Below are 14,069 nucleotides of genomic sequence, written 5' to 3'. Positions count from 1 at the left end.
ATTCATCTTCCACATTTTGCATCAAAGTAATTTTATTTGCTCTTATTGGAGCTTTCAAATTGCAATTCCAAAATTCATAGCATGGTGAGACGTACTGGGAGAAAAAAGATTTCCTTTTCTGATTCATACAAAGTCAAGTGCAAAATAGCGCAAAAAGGAAAAACAAGTGGTTTCAGAGGAATGTGTCACATACACAGGGGAACTGGAGACTGTACCAGATAAGGGGCAAGTGCAGAGAGATATGAGGTGAAGAAAGACTCAAGGGTGCCCAGCACATTTCACCATCACCGTCTTGCATTGTTACGTTTAACTAGTACAGACTCAACTAATTGCATTTTAATTTGTTGGTCATATTAAATACACACCTACAGCAAAATAGCCCAATGGTAAAACCCATCCAGTGTCGTCCTTTCCCACATGTCTAATTGCAATGTAATTACTCACCTAAATAATTCAGTTATATTTACTGTATACATAAGCATGAGATTTAGAAGGAACACTGAGAGCCACAATCTACTGGATGGGGTGGGGTGGGATGCTTTCAGCCTGCATTTAGCCATCTGCCTCTGTCATCAGTGGAAAGAGGAGGAGGCACTTTTAGAGCAATTCAATCCATCCAAAATAAGCCACTAAAATGCACTTTAAATGTAAAATATTTTCTCTGTGGAAGTTTCTTAGACATCTGTTTCTCTGAATAATGCAGTTACTACCTGTGTTGTTGGCCAGAGGAGAACACAGAGGCTCTTTGCACAGCCTTAAGCCAGCCTAGGTGCAAACAATGCCACACAAACTTCCCACAGAAGTGGCTTTTGAGAACGATGATGAATGTTGCATTTTTATTTCCGCACCCTCAGTTTGGCAGAATGATCAGCATTTCTGGGATTTCTTTTTCTTCTCTTTTGATACTTTAAAATTTACTAAAGGTGAAGTCCTTCCAAAGCGCTCACACTTTGTATGAGCAGAGCAATGGAAGGCATTTTCTCAAAGGCCATCAGTACAACGTCTCTGACCATGGATGAGACAAGAGGGGATTTTTGTACCTACTTCGAAATCATATTTGCTTATTTAAGGCCACACAGACCTTAAGTTATCAGGCCTTTCCTTGTGCATGACAGGCTGCAGCATTTTCTGTATTTCTAAGCAGGATGAAGATCTTCACAATGGCTGACTATTGTGTATGGTTTTATTTCTTGTTTTCTTTAATCCCTCACAACGTGTTCCACGCTGCCCCCTTTGCCTTTTCCATTCTTTGTTCCCTCTGTTCAGGCAGCAGGATCCTCCCTGTTCCCTCTCCTTTACAAGGATCATTTGCTACCGCAGTACCTGCAGCTGAGTCTTCATCTTCCCGATCCCTCCCCTCCAGCAACCTCCAGCACTTTCAAATTGCAGCTGAAAAAAGTTCTTTCTATCTGTGCTTCTACCTCCTCCCATCACCACTTACCTCACAAGTGTTTACAGAGCCCAGAGCACCTACTGGGAGGCACAGGATGAATTCTGCTTATGACATCAAACAAGGCAATTTAACTTCTGATTTTTTAATAAACCTTTTATCTCAAAATAATAATAACATTATAAAATCATTGAAAATGAAATCAAATAATTGCAAAACTATGCAGCAACTGGACTGTACATTTGCTTGTATACAGATTTTGCTCTCAAAATTTAATTACTTTTTATAATAATACATACTTGATTGACAAATCAGTTTCTGCATCGCATTAAGAAATTTACTTTTAAACTCAGTTTTAGGTGTAGAATCAGGCTGTCATTGCCACTAAAGCTACATCAGGATGTTACCGATAATGCACAGTAAGGCAGGGTCTGAATGAGCAGCCAAAGAAGTAAGACATTAAAATATTCTAAGACAGCTCCTATTTCTCATAGGAATAGTTGTGCTTTCTCTTTACAACAAAAGAGATGTGTTTCAGGTTCATTAATTCTGTATGCCTGACTTTTATTTTTAACTGAATTGTTTGTGTATGATTGGTTACAATGAGAGCCATGATCTTATGCTCATCCTACAACTATTTTATGACTGATTGCACCTGGCATTGTGTAGATGAAGAGCACCAGGAAGACAACAAGAATAAGCAGAATTATGCCAATGATGATATACTTCTTGTAATTTCTCCAGATCAGGTGATACAAACACTTGAAAGGATTTACAAACCAAGAGAAGGATGTGTCTGGTCGGCTAAGGAGGAGGAAAGAAAAAAAGAAATAAACATTTTTGTAAAGGTAGATCCATCTATTTCCAAAGCTACCCCACTGCAAAATATATAATTGAGTCTAAAAATGACCTTTAACTCCTGGGAGCCCACTAAAATGTTTAGAGACAACTTCTGTGAGTTTTACCTACTCTCAGGTCATCCATCTTGTCCCCAAGCCCTAGCTCCACACACAGCTAGGAATGAAATTCCAGTTCACATTTCATAACTACTCCAATTTAGGGCAAGATGAGGGGTTCAAAAATATAGAAAAGATTGTGATAAATCCTAAAGAAGAAATGCAGACATCTTAAATTAGAGTACAAAAGCTTTCTATTCATTGCAAAGAATTTAGCATTGCAAAAGGAGCAATTGAGTCACTACAAAATGTGATTGCTTGGTGATAGTCACTGTGCCATAACAGGCAGTCAGCTCAGGACTAGCATACAGCCCAAAATGAGATATTGTCAGAAGGGGTTTTAAAATGGGCCTCCTGAAAACCGGAGATGAGAGGAACCTCAAAATCTAGGTAGATTGCCTGGGTACATAAAAGGAAGAAGGGCCACCTTCTGGTGGGGCATATCTGCACTCCACAATCCTGTATTTCTTCCAAATGTTGTCCCATGTCATATTCTTCTGCATAACCAGTTTCTTCACACTGTACAGCAAAGCTGCACACAGAGAGGAAAGCAACATTCCCCTTAGGAAAAATGTAGGGGTAATCTCTCCTCTGGCATGCCAAGCAGCTTGGGAGGTCATTATGCCTCTGACTTCAACAGCCCTACCTCTGCAATGAGCTGAGCCAACATCTGTCAGCAGTGTGTGATGGGATGACCTGCAGAGTGCAACGATGCCAAGCAACGTTAACACCAGCACAATTGGGTGCAGGCTTTCTTTGTTATCAAATATCACTGTAATTGTGCAGATGGTACAGCGGTAAGGAGAATGAAATTAAGACTGAGGGGGACAAAAAGTAATGGACATGTTTAATGTCAGAAAGCTCTTTAAGTAATTTAAATTGTGGGTTAGTTATCTGGAGAATTCAGTATTCAGCACATGACAGGGAGTGCCAATCTGACAGACACTCAGGAAATCTAAAGGTCAAACGACTATTTTTTTAATTAAAGACCTTATTATAGTAAGGGTAGAAATGGCTAGGAAATAAATAAATAATAAGCCCTCCAGGTTGAAAGGAATTGTAAAAAAGTGGATGTGATAAAGAGTGAAGCTGACTGAATCACAGACTTGAGTAACAAAAACATTATTCTGTATGTTCCACCTAAAGGGCTTTTCATAACTTTAAGGACAGGGGAAAAAAAGCCAGACTCTGGCTCATTTAATTTGTTTTCTGTGCAACATAGGCAACAGAATTCAGTACCAGCTATAACAGTATATTTGTTACAACAGAGAGCATCTACTAGAAAAGCGTCCTGTTTTGTTTGGCAGAGATGAAGAGATGGATAACCTCACGGTGGTTTTACCAGTATGAAATTACACTCTGCTAAAAACCATGCACCTTTCTCATTTGTTTTAGTCCTCAGACATTTAATCTTTGTCAACCTTTTCTTTGGTACTTTAAGGAGTCTGCCACTGCCTAGTAGCTCCTGGAATATAATTTAGTTTTTAAAAATATTTTGTTTTGCATGATTAAGTTTTAAAATGAACAATCTGAAAATGTATCTGCTTCTCTCTGTATGAACCTACATGATTGTCAACAAATGTGCAAACCTAGAGTACTGGCACAGAGATATGAAGACCCACCTCTTCCTGAAGAGAGCTTATTTGAAGTGCAGAAACAGTTATCTGCCATCTCTCCATTGATTTTGACTATTGTGTATATGTGAACCACTTAGTCCATACTACACATGTGGCACTGAGTTGGTAAACTTTAATGCCAGCTTTATGGAACTGAGGCATACAATGTCTTCAGCTATTATTTTATTTTCTTTCCAGTAACTGGTCTTGATGTATTTACCATCTGCATGCTGATACCACCTTTTTTACCTTAGGATTTGTTCTGCCTAACATTCAAAGTCAGGTGTCCAGCCTGGTCAGTCACGTAGGGTTATTGTGCAGTCAGCGTGGAGAGGAAGGACCTTGCAGAGGACCTCTCTCCCCAATTTCCTGATGGTCACTGCTCCCATACTAAGATGTGTGTTGCGTAAATAGGATGACGCCTCCATCTGTACATGAGTAGCTACAACAGGAGCCCGAATGACTTGCTTCTGAGATGGATAGTGTCAGGTAGGACTAGTCCCACCCTGAATTTAATTGAGGTATACATCTCAATTAAGCGTAGATCTGGGTCAAGCCATGTGTTGCCTGTGTACTTCATCATAAAAACCTAGATGTGGAGCCTCTCTGGTTACTCAGCAAAAGATCTGAAGACTCTAGTTTTGCTGCATCTGGGTCAAAACACCTCCAGGCTGGTTGTGCACCAGAGAAGGGGCCACCAGGCTAGTGACCACATTTTAGCACAACAGCACATTACCAGCAAAAATGTCCTTGAGGTGAAAATTCAAGGTGCCCTGGAGCCCCAGGCTGCCTGGGGTGCATGGGCTGGGCTTGATGATTTGAGCTTGAAAATGAGCGTGGCTTTGTGCATCCTTTTGACAGCCTTTGAACAAGTAATCTTTCTGTTATTACACACTATGATCCCTCTTAAAACTGCCTAGGTTGGTTGCTTCCCACCACACATATTTCAGAGCTGTCTCAGTCCTCTCTGCTATGTAATAAAAGTGCTGCAGTTCCCATTGCTGGGCATCTTTTAGACATCTGTCAGGTATAGCTCATCCTGCCCTTGGGTAAAGAAAGATGTTCAATGATATGATTGATTAAAGTTTTTCTAAGGCTAATTCTCAATAAGTCTCTGTTAACTCTAATTTTCAGACAAAATTCGTAACCTTTTTAGAACTATTGGCAATTCCACCTTTATGCTGTTTTCTCCTCTTTCATATTTATTCTGAGACATTTGTTTGTATATCATACAAATGAAGAATAAACAATGTGCAATGATTACCTTTAGGATTTGCAATTTATTTTTAGAAGCTTTGGTAGCAGGAAATAAAATACCAATTTCCTTTTTTTTTTTCAGTCTAACTCCTTACTTTAGTAGAACAAAGTACTTGAGCCAAAATAGATTAGAAGTACATTTTTTTCTGAATGCAAAAATCTCAATTGATAATATATTTTTATAATGTGGTAAATACTGAAAGATAAAATGCTCCTTTTAGATCATCTGCCTTTGTTAAACCACTTAAAATGTCCTGTTTAAAGAGTATTATGATGAAAAACAAGCATCTTCATTCTTTGATTATGAAATATAAAGAAATTAGAGACATATGTTAAAGTCATATGGTTCCTGTATGGCATGATTTTCGTGTTTTATGTGCCTTTATCCGCATGTGATTAATTTATGCAAGAAGAACCACATGCATGCAGAGGTCAGCTTTTCACTGGTGTGTAGCAGTTAAGATACCTTCAGATTTGTGTGGGTAATTCCTGTTGCCTAATACTAAAACTCTGCCTCCTAATGGTCAGATTAACAACAACACTCCATAAAAAAAAAAAAAAAAAAAAAAAAAAAACACAAAAAAAAAACCATGGCATACAATAATTTTAAAGCACTTAAATGTTAATGGCTTACATATAGCCTCTTAATATAGTAAATATCATCCCTCTGATATTTACTGGTGGCCAAAATAAAGTGTTGGGTATGTGCATAAATCGCAGTGGTTGAAGAGGTTATCACGGACCAAGTCAGCTATGGAATGAGCGTGTGTGTGAAGTCTAGCTGAGGTCAGACGGGCAGCAATGTGATTTGTTTTGCCTTCCACAGGAAGACGTTTCAGCTTACCTGGAAGGTGCTGCCAGCTAAGAGTGCCATCAATCAGCCCTGTCACAAGGAAGCCTGGCATTGCCAAGATGGCCAAACAGCTCGCTCAAGCTTATAGCAGGAATGAGAAGAGCAAGGAGAGCTGCTCTTCCCTGACTGCTGCTGAACACCCCTGCCCCAGCTTTTTAATGAATATGCTCCTACTCACTTGGGTTTTTCCAAGGGCTCTGGCTCCTTTCGAGCTTTGCCTACTGGATTCTTCTCAGCTTCTTCTGCTGTGACTAAGTGAAATTCAGCTTCCACTTTGCCCTGGATCAGAGAGATCATACGTAAGCATCCATTACTTGGTTATTATAATTAAATCACAGCAGGAATTGGCTTGTGGAGAAATTATGGAACCATCTGAGGGCAAATGAAATTGATTAAAGAAAATAAGAGAAAGTCTTTGCAGTTACAGAAAAAGCACAAAGAAAAACCTAGGCACCAAATCCCTGACTTACACCCAAAGACCATAATTAAAGAGAGGTTTTCCTCCAGAAATATCTTTTCTGCTTCCTAAATCATAGTGCAGTTAAGGCCCATTGCAAAATCTTTTCCTGTTCACTCCAACTATCATGTGTCCCTGCAGAGCTGAATGGCTGAGCTGGGAGATGGGTGTCTGGGCTGGACAAGGTGCAATCTAGCAACAGGGGGAAATTCAGCCCGTCACAAGTGATTGTTCACTAGGGTCATACATCACAAAAGCAGATGGCTAGAAATGAGATCTGTGTGCAGAAAATGTCATGAAGTCCTAGAGCTCTGTTCAGGTGATAGAAAAGCTAAAAGAACCCAGCAGGTGAATTTAAAGTCAATTTTCTTCATGTATGGCCAGAAGATGATACTCAGATGTATGACAAAAGGATAGCTTTGTTCAGAACCAATTTACCAATAATTTTCAGAATTCTGCTGTTCTACTGCTTGTTTCCATTGAAACAAGCCATTAAAATTTGTTAAGTGACCCACAAAACATTAGCACCAGTAAAAGATCATGTTTGCTACACCATGCAGTAGAAATAGGTAAGTTGAGTTAACTTGTATCCTTATTATCAGCCATAACTTGGGCTACAGAAGTTAGAGCTTCCTAAATAAGAGTTAACACTTTTCCCCTTGCACTCATGGAAGCACTTGATTTTCCACTCTGCCCATCCAGTGTGATGGAAGATAAGCAATGGAAGAAAGCAAAGAAAAAATACAAAGTTGTAGTAGTTTAATCCAGCATGCAGCTAAGTCCCACACAGCCCTTCGCTCACTGCCTGCCCCTGGGGGTGGGGCAGAGAATCAGAAAAAAAGTAAAACTCGGTCTGTCTGGGATTATCTGAACAAAAATTATGGGGGTACCACTGAAGCACATGCAGAAGTTATGTGGATTGCCAGTGGTGGCTATTCTTCAGGTAACATATTTAAAATTAGCATCTGTCTCTGTCAGGATTGCAGCAGAGTCTATTGGCCGCAGAGAAAATCTGTTCATCTATAGTGAGCTACCCACCGTGAGCTCCCCAGCCTTGATGAAAGGCCACCAGCCTCTGACACGCTTCTGCTGAAATATGGAGATCTTGTTTTCTTCACTCATTGCCACAGCCATGCCTAGGTCACAGCTCTTGGCTGACTTTGCTGCTCGATGGAAGCCGTTCAGGTTCAATTCGAGAGTGCCTGGAGAGAGAAGTGATGTGATAGCACTCAGAAACCAGAAAGACACAAAGGCATTCATACAGCAGTTTTCAGGTAAGACACATGGAGCAATGCAGCATTTTAGCCCAAGCCTCATAGCTGAGAATCTCCCTGTACCTTCAGCGGTTCATTTATATTGCCTTGGCATTGCCGCATCCAAGTCCCTAATTATTCACTCTGCAAGAAATGGATAAGGTGGCAATGTGGTGCCTCGGAGAAAGATGTGAAAGACTATGGTCTCAGACACTTCCTTGTACACACCTTTATAAAATACAGGTATAGAGAGACCTCACATGAAGCTCAGACAGTTTCACTGCATACTTACCCAAAAAATCATCTGAAGAGAGTCTTTCAAAGTCCCACACCTGAAGCACCAGCTCAGCGGGTATTTTGCGCTCTGTCTTTTCCAAGGAAAATATGTTTTCTCTTTTACTAACCACCATTTGTTTCTCAGCTGGGAGGTAGTGGAATGGGAACACAAAGCGCCAGTTGAAGTTGCCCTCCCCTGTCAAGGAGTTGTAGTGTACATCTGTCTCCTGTTTGTCCTCTTCCAGGCCCTTTATCCACCTATGGCAAGCACATAGTGGAACACACTGCCATCACCAGGGGAGCTTGAATTGAAGGTGTTGTCATTCAGTAACAACGTTTTGGATAAGCACACAGAGCATCATTCCTTTAAAATTTACTAATCATCCTGTAGTCATGTTGTGCCATGCCAACAGATTCCACGTCAATGTCCCAAAACTGGCTTAAGGGGTTAGTCCTAGAGTCTGTAGTGTTTGCAGTTGCAGTCTGGGGGTATAAACATGGCACAAATACGGCTGGAGAAGTCTCCCCAGCTTTTCTTGTCTTTTTTTCTTGGTTTCTGCTATAGTGTGCATATCATCTGAAGTGCAATGCTATGTTACAGGAGGACTGTGCTTTCCTAAACATAATCTTCTCTTCTGAAGAGCTCCACCAAGGTAATGATCCACCATTATGCATTTTAGTTCTGAAGATGATCACAGGTTGAGTAAAGGTTATCATTTTTGCACTGCACCCAAGGAGTGGTGTTTTCCCTGCAAGTTTCATTAATTCAACAAGGAATGGGGAAAACTAGCAACAATTCCAGTGCAAATCCTGGTGACACATTCAGTGCCGAGTGCACTATCTGAACATAACGAGATATGTGCCTTTGTCATTAAGGCACAGAAACAAACAGATATCTACTCCTGTCTTTCTCTGTCAGGCAGTTCTGGCAGTGATAGCGATGTCCTCACATTATCACACAGCTCAGCACAAAGGCTGGCTCCCTAGTTATTCCCTTGGTTTCTAGTTTGCACTGAATTTTATGCTCTCAGAGTTACTCTGCTACTCCTCTGAACATGTTAAGTTTGTTGCTAAGATGCTATGTGTGAACACCAGAGATTTCAGAGCAGCTCCTCTCATGGAACTGCAAGGGAAGGTTTATTCAGCCAGCGTGTGCAATAACTGCACTTCTGCTCACTGGGGACCATGTGGCTGTGTTGGTGTACACTTATCTAGGCTAATGTCACATTCTCCAAGGGATTGCTACCACACAGAATGGTCAGAACTAACTCAAGTTTCCTTGGTAAAATCAGAGAATCATAGAATGGTTTGGGTTGGACAGGACCTTAAAGATCATTGAGTTCCACCCCCTCACACCCCTTCCATGGGCAGGGACACCTCCCACCAGACCAGGTTGCTCAAAGCCCCATCCAGCCTGGCCTTGAACACCTCCAGGGATGGGGCATCCACAGCTTCTCTGGGCAACCTGTGCCAGTGCCTCACCACCCTCATAGTCAAGAATTTCTTCCTTATATCTAACCTAAATCTAAATCTATATCCTTAGTGTCCTAGATACTCAGATTTTTCCAGGACTTCATTCACACACGCATACTCCCACATGAGGTTAGAAAATATTTCCCATTGAAATTGTCTGGCATACACCAGCTTTTTGTCTCTATTGTGCTCATAATTCCTTTTTCTGTAGTTATTTCATACCTCTCTATTTCCATGTGAGCCCTTACAGTTCAAATTTTGTGTTTTGTCTCTGTTTGCTGAACTGTGAGTTTGATTCTCTTCTTATGCCATCTCTGCCTCAGTCATTTTTTAGTTACTTGATTTTAAGTGAGAAAAATGGTGAAGCAGTATTCAATACACATGACTAATTAGGACAGACATTTACAGTAAAGTACCAAGGTCACAGAAATACCTCCTCAGATATTCCCACAAAATAATTTTTGTGACTGAATATTATTTGTCCTCTTGAAGACAAGTCCTGAAGAACTTACCCTTTTACATAAATATCACTTGATTTTTGCCCTGTAAAGATATTTTCATCTTCTAGAATTACATCCTCTGTATTCCAGATAATTACCCTCAATTCGTAGCTGAAAAAGAAAAGAAACATTTTCCGTAGTTAAGATCATGCTAACAAATGGTCATTTTTTTAGTAGGTGTGTATATACTCAGGCTCAGGTCAGATGCTAGCTAATGTAAATCTCTTCCAAATCATGCTTTTGTAAAGTAAGAAATGTTGTATTTGTGCAAAACTCTTAAAATAGCATCAGCCTCAGGCCACTTCTGTTTACAAGAGCATGTAGCAATAGAATGGGGATGGTGGCTCCTCTGTGCTCTTGGAGCATGCCGAATGACAGCAGGGTCATGGCCAACTTCAGAGAGATGGAAAATTCCTTGCTTTTTATGTGCTTGTTCCTTTTCAGTTCACTTCACAAAAATGCTGCAGTGTAACAAGGCGACGTTGATATGAGCAACATCATCAGAGCAGCCTCCAAAGCTGAAAGAAAGCAGCTTGCTAATAAAAATCAGAGCTCCCTGGGAGGTGCTTTTCTGAAGAAATGCTTAAAACCATTTTCTTTGGTGCAATCCAATGGATTAAAAGGGAAAAAAAATACTGTTTAGAGATATTTTCATTGAAGCAAGTGCAATCATCATCTTCAGAAACAACAGTAAAGAGAAATAAATCTTTCCCATCCTTTCGACTCTCTATATACAAATATTTACTAGAAGTTTGAACTGAAATACAGATATTGTAGGTGACGTAAACACTTGATATTAAAAAAAATGAGTCATTGTATTAACTGCAAAAATTTAAAAAAAAGTATATTTGGGAAATCCAACAAATGATTTTTCTATTACGACATGCTGTCTTGGAAATAATATCAATTTCATGTGTGTAATTCTTTGACCCTGAAGTTACCAGATATCTTAGGTCATGGAGCTCTTCAGGACACGTGGACCCTGAAAACCAAGCCTCTGCACTAGACAAAGAAACTTTCCTCTACAAATCTCCATCAAACCCTGGTTCACTCAAAGATCACCAACAAGAAAAGTTTTCACAAAGTGTTTGAGGTTATATGGAGCCTGGAGTCTCTTTTGCTGCAGCAAATAGGTGTTTCTAGGCAAAATGTTTAACTCAGTTTGTATGTTGACTTTCTTTTTCATAATTAATGACTTGTAAATATTTTTCCCTGGTTTTGTAGACTACAAAATGGCAACAACATTTTGCTTTTGTGTATATTATTAGTTTTAAATATTTTTGCTTGGAAAATATTTGTTGTTAAGGAAAATTACAGCAAGTTCTCGTCTGGGGAAAGTATTTGTTACATGGACTCTTATTTTTGTCAAATCTTGGCTTTTATAAAAAGAAAGGAAAATAAACAAGTCTGCATTACATCGCTTCTTGTTCAAATGTAAATAAAGCAGGAATAGTATCTGATGCTGCTTCAGACATAAAATTCCAAAGAAAGGCCTTGCTAAAATATTGGAATAAAGCAGATAAAGGATAACCTGAGAACTGTGTTTGTCTTGTTTGACTTTTTTATTTACAAACATAAAATAAACTTGAATAGCTATGGCTAACATTGCATATAAAGCAGAAGGAGCCATCTGAAATTTGAGAGACTGCTATTCCAAACATGTCTCTTTCTGCTGCTACTTTGTGTGTTTCTGATCTTGTCTTTGAGCCAAGTACGGGAAATCCAATAGGTACACCACTGCATCAGATTAAAGATCTCACCCAGGAGTTAAGCGCATTATGCAGCTGAAAAAGGGATTGAAACCAGAATTATTTCTTTCAGCTCAACAAATGGATGATAATATCAGAACTGTTATGGGACTCTTGTATCTAGCCAACTGAAATCTCTTTCTGAAAAAGGAATATCTTTCTAGAAGATGTGTGGTAGCTCTTGATGCAAAAATCACTAGCGGTTCTTTGACTTGTTTAATGAAAGAAACCAAACCAGATGCTCTCCTTTGACTTAAGTTTATGTGTATCAGAATCACAGAAGTTTGTTGTGATACTTCTTTTAATAGTTCTTTCCAGACACTTAAGACTCAGTCTGGAAGATTTACACCAGTGTGCTGGGAGGAAGCATACAGTATTATTACCCTTTGGGTTTTCTTGGTGAAATGTCCACTGGGGGTCCTGGCAGGGGCATATCTTTAGGAAATATGTCAACCCACATCTGTACACGACCCTTGAAAAAAAGAAATAAACATCACTGTAACCTTATTTTAGTGAGACTTAAAAAGGTTTTAAATGTAGTTCTGTCTTCCAAAACCACAGCTTCCCCTCTGAGCACCAAGCAGTTCATTAGTCTGTAACAAGTTAATCTATAAGCAAACTACACAATATATATTTTTTTCATACACATATTCTATCAATCTCTCAGTAGTTTGGTGAAGCTGGAATTGAGCTCAAACATTGGCAACTTCCAAGTGAAAGTCCATATAAAAATAGTATATGATGAAAACTGAGAAGAGCCAAAGTCCACATACAAATAGGGTTTGTGTTAGCTTAATATATGAGAGCATTTAAAAGAATGAAAATATGCAGTTATAGCTTAAGTGGCTACTGTGTGTTTAGGTAACTCACTGTATACACACATGCATGACAATTTGCAGGTTGATACTGTACAAAGTCTTGTGTATGGTACACCACCTGGATGCTGTCTCTATAAGTTTGCAGACACAATTAGAAAGCACTGTAACTGGAGGAAAGGAAAACTTCTCTTGGGTCTACCATCACTATACCATCACTGAGCTGCCTTACCTGTTCCATGCCTGGCTTATCCTTATGGTAGAGAGGCCGAGTCTCAATGTGCTCTGGGACCAGCTTGTATCCAACCCCAGGGATTTCTTCCCAAGCACGTAAAACCTTTAAGGAGAGATGTTCATACGACTCAACTGGCTCCTCTATAGGAAAGAGTAAAACAAAAGAACAAACAGAGATAAATTAGAATGCTAACCCCCTTGGTAACATGTTCCATTAAATATAAAAAATGGTCATTAAAAACCTGCTTGAGTTAAAAGGAATGATTTTATGTACCCCAGCTAAGAAGAGAAGGGTCTTAAAGTGCATTGTAAATAAGGGTACCCACTGGGATAAATAGAAAAGTAGAACTTACACAGCAGTTCATCTATATATACAGTGAATCATTTTATTATTACAGCAGCTGTTTCTAACAGGAAGATGGAAGCAATGTGTGAACTACACTTGTTATAGAAAATTGCAAATGTGAGGTTTTTGTGGCCTATGAAAGACAAGGAGACAAGATTTTGATGGAGCTACCAGCAAATAGGCACTAGAAATTACACCTACAGCCTTGTTTTGCCTTGTGATGGCAACAGCAAAGATCACCCTGGAGAAGAAAATCACACCTCAAGGGAAGAACAGTAATGTGAGGGCTGAAGTCTATGGGCAAGAACATGTCTTCTGAACAGCTCTGCTTTGCCATTGGAGGAAAAAGTAAGGGAGACCCTGGAGGAGGGCATTTTAAGGAAGAAACAGTGCTAATAGTGCAGGTGGTGTGGATATTAAAAAGCAGAGAAAGCCTTTTGAGCACCTGAGTCTCTCTTTCCTCCCTTTTCGTGTGGGTTCCACACAAAAGGAACGTAGAGATTTGAAGACGGATGTCTCCTAGATTAGGAGAGAAGTACCCAAGTGAAAAGAAAGTTAAAACTATTTTTGTCAGCAGTTATAACTTTTCCTAGAATGCTGCTATCTCAGAGTTGCTGGTAAATTACAAAAGGTTTTATTTGGATTTAATCAGTAGGTATTGAGCACTTCCTAATGGCACAGATCGGAAGAAAGAATGACCCTGTGGTTCTGAGTCCTGGCTCTCTTTTGTGTGCTGCCGTGTGTTTGAGATGCAATACATTTCATCTAATTTTATCCAGCTAAAGGCAAGGTTTTTCACCTGAACTACTCAGTCCAGTAGCCTCAATGGTAAGCAGGACAGATTGTCCCTTGATAATCCATCCCCTCTGTCTCAGGCACCTTTCTAAAGACATTT

The 14,069-nt window shown here is 39.6% G+C and overlaps 1 protein-coding gene across 1 annotated transcript in view; it reads right to left on the bottom strand.

Annotated features, from left to right (window-relative positions):
* Window positions 1-1,198: 1,198 nt before the first annotated feature.
* FER1L6 (fer-1 like family member 6) overlaps window positions 1,199-14,069 on the bottom strand; it is a 65,740-nt gene continuing 52,869 nt past the window's right edge. Inside the window, 7 exon segments of the mRNA XM_040547780.1 lie at window positions 1,199-2,194; window positions 6,251-6,351; window positions 7,568-7,731; window positions 8,075-8,316; window positions 10,044-10,142; window positions 12,163-12,251; window positions 12,827-12,969. Of these exon segments, the coding sequence (XP_040403714.1) occupies window positions 2,014-2,194; window positions 6,251-6,351; window positions 7,568-7,731; window positions 8,075-8,316; window positions 10,044-10,142; window positions 12,163-12,251; window positions 12,827-12,969 (1,019 nt within the window). The 3' untranslated portion in view covers window positions 1,199-2,013.

Source organism: Cygnus olor, chromosome 2 (genome assembly GCF_009769625.2).
Source record: "Cygnus olor isolate bCygOlo1 chromosome 2, bCygOlo1.pri.v2, whole genome shotgun sequence".
Classification (NCBI taxonomy): domain Eukaryota; kingdom Metazoa; phylum Chordata; class Aves; order Anseriformes; family Anatidae; genus Cygnus; species Cygnus olor.
This window is presented reverse-complemented; position numbering and strand designations above follow the sequence as displayed.